The sequence below is a fragment of the Myotis lucifugus genome, unplaced genomic scaffold (assembly GCF_000147115.1).
Source record: "Myotis lucifugus unplaced genomic scaffold, Myoluc2.0 scaffold_28, whole genome shotgun sequence".
NCBI lineage: Eukaryota > Metazoa > Chordata > Mammalia > Chiroptera > Vespertilionidae > Myotis > Myotis lucifugus.
In genome coordinates, this window is record NW_005871076.1 from 4,497,289 (window position 1) to 4,507,014 (window position 9,726).

Sequence of the window (9,726 nt, forward strand, 5' to 3'; positions counted from 1 at the left end):
AAAAAAGGACACATATGTAATACCCTTTGTAATACTTTAAGCAATAAAAAAAGAAAGAAAAAAAAAGAGGAATCACCCTTTTTCCCTTGGGGTCCTTTAAAACAGACCCTTGAGGCATGGGTCCACTCCATTCATTTTCATAATCAATGTTATGACAGAATTATATAGTGAGCAGCATGTCCTCTTCACTCCACTGATTTGCATACTTTGAAATACACTGCACGGTTAGTTGTAAATAATTCTCTCAGCTCCCGAGTGGATATATACCCTGGGGAACATCCGAGATGTTTCCAAAAGCAAAGACGCTTTCCACATGGATGCCCTGTATCCAATCACCCGGAAGCCTGGGAGATAACCGCCCCCACGGTGATCCGATAAAACCTCTGGCTTAGCGGCGCGGGGAGGGGCGGGTGTGGGAGGATCTATGTCTAAATACAATAACTCCTTAAGCTACTCCCTTAAGCTACTTCTCGCGAGAAGACAGGATTACGCCAGCTAGTATAAAAGCGCCTGCGCAGATAGCGTCATTTCAGTCTGCGCTGAGGCAGTCCGCACTTCCGCCTGAATCGCGCTGTCACTCAAAGCCGTCTCCCGCCCCGCGCGGTGACGTAGCGCTTTCTTCTCCGCTTGTCTGCAGCACCGGACGGAGGTCTGCGGAGCCGCAGAGCCGCGGCGCTGCCGAGTCTGGCGCTCCGAGCGGCGCATCTCAGCGAGATTGCGCGCTGCCCCCCCGGACAATTCACTGGTAATCAGTACCGGGTCGCTTTGCCAAGAGTCCAGAGGAACAAAGGAATCGAGGAGGAGAGACGGTCGGCTCCCAGCCGCTTGCTCCGAGTGGCTTCCTCTTCCGCTCGCTCCGAACCGGAGAAGCTGGGTTTATAATCGTCACTGGATCGTAAGTATCCGAGGCGAAGAGAGCTCACTGCGCCCCGCTTTTTGACTGCCTTTGCTCCGGGAAAGTGTGGCTTGGGAGTGTCAGCTGGGGCCGTAACTTTCTGTGCTGCAAATCATTCTGCAGAAGCCACCATTTGCTTTCCTGCTCTCTAGCTCTCTGCATTGTCCGGCAGCGGCATCTAGAGGTTGGAACTTGGCATTGCAGCTAATATATTTAAATGGACCTAACTGAATAAGCCAGTCAGTGTCAGTACCAACGTATTAAGTCACAGCATATTTTAAAAGACTTGGTGCTTAATTTAAAATTAAGAAAATAGACGCTTAGCTGCTGTAATACTTAAATATTTCAATTCATAACAAACTGGACTTTCTAACTGTTGCATTAACTGGAACTTTTTAGTGCTACAAGTGGCTATTAGAGAAGTGAGTCACAAAGAAAGAAAGATGAGTAAGAGCAAAGATGATGCTCCTCACGAACTAGAGAGCCAGTTTATCTTACGTCTACCTCCGGAATATGCCTCTACTGTGAGGCGGGCAGTACAGTCTGGCCATGTCAATCTGAAGGACAGACTGACAATAGAGTTACACCCAGATGGGCGCCATGGAATTGTCAGAGTGGACCGGGTCCCACTGGCCTCAAAATTGGTAGATCTGCCTTGTGTTATGGAAAGTTTGAAAACCATTGATAAAAAAACCTTTTACAAGACAGCTGATATCTGTCAGATGCTTGTAGCCACAGTTGATGGTGATCTCTATCCTCCAGTGGAGGAACCAGTTGCAGCTGCTGCAACTGCTGCAGGTGCTGCTGCTGCTGCTGCTGATCCCAAAGCAAGCAAAAAAAAGGATAAGGACAAAGAGAAAAAGTTTATATGGAACCATGGAATCACTCTGCCTCTAAAAAATGTCAGAAAGAGAAGGTTCCGGAAGACAGCAAAGAAGAAATATATTGAATCTCCAGATGTGGAAAAAGAAGTGAAGCGTTTGCTGAGTACAGATGCTGAAGCTGTCAGTACTCGTTGGGAAATAATTGCTGAAGATGAAACAAAAGAAACAGAAAATCAAGGCCTTGATATCTCTTCTCCAGGAATGTCAGGCCACAGGCAAGGCCATGACTCATTAGAACATGATGAGCTTCGGGAGATTTTCAATGACCTCAGCAGCAGCAGTGAAGATGAAGATGAGACACAGCATCAAGATGAGGAAGATATAAACATCATCGACACTGAAGAAGATCTGGAAAGACAGCTACAGGACAAGCTAAATACATCAGATGAACAGCACCAAGAAAGTGAGGGGACCAATCAGCTGATTATGGGAATTCAGAAACAGATTGATAACATAAAAGGCAAGCTCCAAGAGACCCAGGATAGGGCAAAACGGCAGGAAGACCTCATCATGAAAGTGGAAAACCTGGCCCTCAAGAACAGATTTCAGGCTGTGCTGGATGAACTCAAACAAAAGGAAGACCGAGAAAAGGAGCAGCTCAGCTCTTTGCAAGAAGAGCTAGAATCACTCCTAGAAAAGTAAGAAGAGTTTTGTTACTTAATATCATCCTGTAGAGTGGTCAGCATTGGGAGAAAAATTTTGGCTTCATCACCTGGACTAAATATAACTTTTCAGTAGTTCCCAATTCCTCTGCTGCCTTCTGTTGAATTTGTCTTACAACTATAAATGTGAATTTCTATTTCACTTGTCTCTCAGAACTTGGCTAGGTGTTTATCCTGTAGAAAGGAGTAATGTATGACAGATAAATGTAGAAAAGTTGTAAGATTAGTGGAACTAACAGTTCAACTTTAGTAATCACAACTTCACTGCTGGACTTTGCTGCTGTTTCTCCATTTGCCACAAGCTGCTATTGCTAGTTTGTGAAGCCATCTAGGATCAAGAAGAGTAGTCTAGAGGTAGTGAAGCTAATTTGCATGTTTTCCCACGCGGTAGTTATTTTTCTATATGTAGAATTGCAAATCATTTTATAAAGTTTAACACCATAAATAAAAACTAGTTTTCACCTCATAATGTGTCTTGTTCTTTTAGGGGTAGTTGGTGTCAGATCCTCTTGTGAAATGGTCTGTTGGTGGGGTTTAATGACAGCAATTTGATCCTGTTTTGTAGGGAAAGAAGCCGTTATGTTGGGTTTTAAGAAAAAGATAAATACAGTAGGTGCAAACAAATTGGGAAATGTCATCTTTGTATTTTGTTAAATTTATAATCCACCTGCTCCATTTGGAGGTTAAGAAATACTAGGTACAGAACCTTCCTAAATTACCCTAATTTTTGTACATGAAGGTTTTTTTTTTTTAATGCTTGTGTGTGTTTAAAGCACTACATTCACCTGCTTAAAATAGTAGGAACAAAACAAAGTGAGGGCTTTTAGGTACTGTTGAAAGAATCATTCCATTGAGTTGAATTAAGATTATATTTCTAGCCCTATCCGGCTTGGCTCAGTGGATGGAGTGTCAGCCTGCGGACCAATGGGTCCCAGGTTCGATTCCGGCCAAGGGCACATGCCTGGGTTGTGGGCTTGATCCCTAGTGGGGGGGGTGTGCGGGAGGCAGCCGATCAATGATTCTCTCTCACCATTGATGTTTCTATCTCTCTCCTCCCTTCCTCTCTGAAATCAATAAAGAAATATATTTTAAAAAAATTTTTTTAAATTAAAAAAAAGATTATATTTCTAAATATTTTCCAGTTAATTTCTGCAATTAATATTCTGAAACCCAAGGTGATTTGTCATGTCAGTTCATCAAAATTATTCATAGTCAGTACATAGTCTGATATTTCAAAATTTCTTAAACATAATTTATATATTTTTTACATGTGTTAAAGATTCTAATCTAATGCCTTACACTTGAGCTATTTGGAAGAATCAGTGATAAAATTTATAAAATGCAGAATTGCCTGCAGTTCATTCTGACAGTTTATAAAGCAAATCTTTGGTTTGAAAATATTAGCCTCATGAAGTGCAAACATTTAAAGCCCATTTTAGTTATGTTTTTAACAGAAAAACGTTAGTGGTAAAATGGTAAACAGATTTTCCAGACCTCTCAACTCAACAGTTATACATGCTGATATTTGGAGACCTCACAAGGCTGACTTCTTTCGTGTTATCTGATCATATGTCTTTTACCAACATGTTTTCATGATTTTAAGACTTAATAGAGAGTATGGAGGCTTAAGCAATATTTCTCTCAGTATCTAGGCTTTGGATTGTTTCTTGAGGTTTGCAAATAATAAGAGGCAAATTTTCTTAATACATGAGGGTGGTTGGTAACAAATTCTGTTTTAGTATATTGGATGTTTTGCCATAAGATTGACACCTGAAAAGCTCTCACTTTATTTGGCTTTACAGTCGATCATTTATCAAAATAATTTATTCTTATGAAGACTTGAACACCAATAATAGTTAATTTCTATTACTAATGGAAAGGAGTGATGCAGCATGCAAAAAAACAAAATTAGTGATTTCATTATCTCCATTTCAGTCAGCTCTGCTGATTTTCAAATCCATATTTCTAAACCTGATGTCTTCTGAACTTTAGGTTTAATATAATCAGCTGTGTATTGGAAACACAAGTGTTGCATCAGGCAACTCAATTCTAAATGTTCAAAATGAGCTCATTACTTCTTTTTTCTTAAAAGCCTGCTCTTCCTCCTGTGTTTCATGACTCCGTGAAAATAAATGGCACTACCACTCATCCCAGTTGCTGAAGCAATAAATTTAACCCCTAATCTTTGACTACTCCCCCTTACTACTGATTCTACTTTCTAAAAAGCTCATCCGTTACTCTACTTCATCCCCACTGCTACCATCCTAGTATAAGCCATTACTGTCTTTTGCCTAGCAATGGCAGTAGCTTCCTAACTGTGTGTGTGTTTATATAAACTTACCATCCAACTTAGTATTTTGACTAGGGCACCAACATGATCTTTCCAAGATATATTTGATCTTTCACTTCCATGCTTAAAACCATTCAGTGGTACATCATTATTTCAGGATTAAGTTTATATCTTTTAAATACATAGGATTATGGGTGCTCCAATTACCTTTTCAGCCTCATCTCAACACATCCTCTCACTGTTTTCAACCCATACTGAGCTTATTTACATTTTTCCAAGAAGTTTAATTACTTCTCTTTCTCTCCTGGGCCTTAGAGTCTTTTAACAAACTGTTCAGTTATTACATATGTGTCCTTATCCCCACATAACCTAGAAGACTCTTCCCTTTATTTGGCCATATCCTACTTAAACCTCTGACTCAATCTAAGTATGACTGACTCCAGCAAGTCTTTCTTGATCTCTATCTAGGTTAAGCAATTATATTAAGGCTTTGCCCAAGCTCCGTGTTTCCCTATTATTCAACAAATATTTATGGTGCCAAGCAGTACCAGGCACTGTATATGAAATCCTGAACTAAACATTTAGTGTCTAATCTCTTGCACACTATACTAGTATTCTGGGATAATCTGTTATGCATTTATCACTAAAATATAAATGACCTGTTGCTCATATCCCCGCTAGGCTGTAAATTCCCTCAGTAGACACTTTGGCTTGTAAGTCACTAAACTTAGTAAAGAGATTAAAATCTCAGGGTCAGGAGATGTAGTGCCTGTGTCTGTATCCTAGCTCAGTGACCTATTGTATTATCTTGGGCAAGTAGCAATCTGTTTGCTTCAATTTTTTCATCTCTAACATGGAGGTGATAGTATTACCTGCCTCAGAGCTGTTGAGTTTTGGCTGTTGGCTATTGAGTTGATACATATAAAGGACTTAGAATAATGCCTGGAATACAGTAAACAATAAAAAGCAAACTATTATTGCCTATTTACTAAGGTCTGAACTTAATGGGGATTAAATAATTAGTTGAATTAAAGAGTTAACAAAATAGTAGAAAAATGTATAAATAGCTGTTTAAAATGTGGTTGACTGATTTCAAATTAAGGATCCTAAATCAAAGTTTATAAGTTAGAGCAGAAACAGGGTTTGCTTCAAATATATCTGCAGCATAAATATATCAACTCAACTTACTACTGTGACTTTATTTTTTATTTGATTTATTTATGGCTTGGCTTTGCATTAAAATTAAAAACTCCACAATGAAGAGTAATGATCTGTTACATAAACTTCAAAAAAGAAAGACTTAACTAAAGAAGATTGGGATCCATTACCCTTCAAATAAATCCAGAGTTATAAAAACAAACACCACTTTTCTCACAGCTCCGTTGGCTAATGAGTATGGGTGTGGTTGGCCTACAGTTTTCAATATTTCTGGGTTCATGAACAAAAGTTATGAAGAAATCTTTAAAAATTCATGTTTTAAAATATTACAGAAATAAAACATGACTCACTGAAAACATTCAAACAATGCAGAAATTTTACAAAACTAAAAAGTCCCCGTCACCCCAACTTTCTAGGGTAAACTTAACATTTTTGATATGTATCATTCCAGGTCTTTATTTGATATGCAATTAATTGTATGCTGGGGTCCAATCCCAGCAGGTCCAGGGGTCCCCAAAGGTGTGGACGGAGTCGGCGAAGAAGGAATGACACGAAGACAGCCTTCAGTTGGTCAGCAGCCTAGTCAGGACCTATAGCCAGGATCTCCAGCCAAAGTTCTGGTCGGAGTTCTGGTCAGGAACTGATGAGGATCTGACGTTTTATTGTCTTATTACATCCGTATTTATACCAGCCGATTTCAATCCTGTAAGGTGTTTCTCATCTCCATTCCAGGGAGTAAAGACCATGTAGCTTGATTACCCGCCTGGCTCTTAATTAAGGGGTTGTATCCCCTCCCCAACCTCAGGGAAAGATCCCCACCTGGGGAAACAACCTTTCTCGGAGAGGTGACCTTGGTTAAAACACATGGCGCTAAAGGGAGTAAACATATTAACTAGGATGGACCGGCCTCCGGCAATTGTATGCATATATGTAGTTCTATAAAGCAAAAGAAAAATATGATTTAGAGACATGATTCTAAAACTTTTCTCACTCAAAAATACAATATGAGCATCCCTCCTTATTAGCTTGTATAGACCTGCTTTTTTTTATGATATAGATATCTTCTTAATTTTATCCATTCCCCTATTGCTGGTCATTTAGGTTGTTTCACTTTAAATTTGCAATCACACAGAATGCTGCAATAAACATTCATGTCAATATGGCCTCTGTTTGTATCATATCTATAGATTAAGTAAATGGGATCAGTATTCCATTTTAAATGTCATAAAGCCTAATATTTCAAATCTAGAGAACAAATGTTTGAGATGAAAAGTTTAGTTAAATTATAACAATTCATGTGTCTCAAGGACTGTATCTTAAACTCTGGTTTTTGTTTTATTTTGCAGTAAGAATTCTCTGTGAAAACATAGACCAGAAAGATTGCTCACCACTTAGCAGCCATACAGGCCTTCTTTCTGCACTTCAAATATCTGACCACAGAGCTTTATTTAGCATTTATAGTCCCCTTTTCCTGGAACAGTCTCCAGATATTTTCATGGCCAGCTTTTTGTCTTTCAGGCTTCAGCTCAAACCTCACTTTCTCTGGTAATCCTATCTGGCCATTCAGTCTAATTGCTAGGGAGCATGTGATTTGGATGTTCTCACCTTGTCAAGAATCTTTACTGAAAGGTTGGGAGTTTCTTTCCCATTATTTTCTGGTTTCTATGCATGGAAGGACATGTGCTTAAATTTGAAACAGGAGCATCATCATTTTGGTTAGTTAGAATCAGGAAAAAATAGCTTTCAAGATGGCTTTTTGTCTTGGGCAATGTTTAATATATGCTGGGGCCTGTTCTCTCCAAGTCCAGCTGTTTAGTGGAACTTAATCTCCATCTCTACTATTTGTGCAGCAGCTATACCTGACAATTCAATGAAGATACAGGCCATTTCCTTATTAATGCCCCTGTGATGCCTGGCCTTTACTAATTTGGTTTCTGCAAAACATACATGAACTTAATGCAGAAGCAGTTGAGGATTTACTGCAGTAGCCTGCATCTCTTGTGTTTGTAAAAACTCAAGTAAAAACAATGAACCAGGTGCAATTAATTGAAAATCAGTGGCCATTATTAAAATATTGAATGCATTTCTAGATCATTTTATAGGGCTTCCACAATAATTATTAAAATATACTTTTTTCTCCCTGTCTTTCCTAGGGGTCATATCAAAACATTATAACATCTCTCAAATATCACATGAAGGATTTAAAATATCTTTAGTCTAAAATGGCAGATTGTTCTCACATATCTCTTCTCTATAAAAAAAATCCTGCCAAAATAACTAATCCCCAAGGTTATGAGAATAAGAGATGAGACACCATTAAATGATAGATGTCAAACCGTTTTCAGAAGGCCAAGGCAGATGAATATATGATAAATTAATTCAGAGATCAGAGAAAGTTACATAGTAAATGTCTGTAATGGGGCATACTAAACAAACCCACTTGATATAGAACCCGTGAGGCTCAATTTCTGCAGGCAGCAGTCTCCAAGGAAGGGGGAAAGGTGGAAACCTGGGATTCATTAAAGTCTGTGTTCAGAGCTGTTGGATATCCAAGACCCTTAACCCACCCTGGGACTCTAGATGACTCTTCCTTCCCCATCCTGTAAAGTTTATTTTCTTTAATTTTTGTATTTATTTTGGAAAGTTTTTTTTTTCCTAGGTAAATTAAAGCAAAGTCTCAAAGTCAGAGAAAGGCACAGATGAAGGTTGGGGTGTATAGCATCAAACAAGGGAATTACTATGTGAAAATCTATATCCATTGCTATAGGAATGCCACCCCTACTCCCGCATCTTGGCCTCATTAAATCAGGATCCAAAGGATACTCCCTCCCCTCCAACACACGCCCACGCCCACACACACAGTCAATCAGAAGATTATTCTCTGAAGAAACCATGTGGTTCCTGAGAAAAGAAATCCAAATACTGACATCTGGGCATTCTCCAAGAAAAGGCCAGCTCACACTCTCTAGGGACAAGAAATCTATTTGTTGACAAACTACTCATACACAATCCACTTTCCAGTGCCTCACTTTTAAATAGTGACAGCCCAAGGTAATCAGACAAGGAAGGCTTTCTAGATGAAAGAGAAAATCATTTCAGTGTACTTTCTGCCCTTTCCCCCATTTCGTTTTTAACCCCCAAAGTGAAATCCCAACTAGGCCTTGGAATGTAAATCTTAAGAGAACACATTCTAACGTTGGGATCATGAGCATCTGAGAAGAAAAAGTATATCCTAAACGCGGTACCCTCACGGATGTTCCAAACCTCATCTCACCTTGAGCAAGTGTGTTATTTGTATCCTGAATTTATGTGGCCGCTGCACAAAACTTTATGGCTCCTCAAGAACCTTGAAACTTAGCAAGCAGAGACAGCTGGAACCACACAGCCTTTATCAATTATATAAATATCTTTAGCAATTATATAATTATCTCTTTTCGGAGCAATGTCCTACCTCAAGAAATGTTGAGAGCTCAGTCCCTCCCAAGGCTCTAGCCCCATGTCCCCTGCGATATTGCCACGAAATAGCCCTTCTCCGGCTCCGCAGACCGGAGTAGCGCCTCCCTCCGCCCGCCTCGGGTCCCCTCCAGCGCCCCCGGGACCACAGAGGCCCTGCGGGGCCGGTCCCACCGCAGAGTCGCCCTTCTCTTCGCACAGACAGTTCAAGGTTCCCTAGACCAAAGCAGCGGCCGACTGTTATGTAAATTGCCTCCCACCCCCAGCGGTTTGTTTGTCTTTCCTACTGCGATCTGTTTGGGTAGATGGACCCTTTGGCCCCCCCGCTCAGTTTCTCGCTGGGCCCCTTGGCGGCGGGGTCTGGCCCAGGGGGAAAGTGTCCCC

At 40.1% G+C, this 9,726-nt stretch overlaps 1 protein-coding gene across 1 annotated transcript; it reads left to right on the forward strand.

Annotated features, from left to right (window-relative positions):
• The first annotated feature begins 531 nt into the window (after nucleotides 1–531).
• Nucleotides 532–2,907, forward strand: TAF7 (TATA-box binding protein associated factor 7). Its single transcript, XM_006086457.3, has one exon. The coding sequence runs from the start codon at nucleotides 1,339–1,341 to the stop codon at nucleotides 2,419–2,421; it is 1,083 nt and encodes a 360-aa protein (XP_006086519.1). The 5' UTR covers nucleotides 532–1,338; the 3' UTR covers nucleotides 2,422–2,907.
• Nucleotides 2,908–9,726: the final 6,819 nt, after the last annotated feature.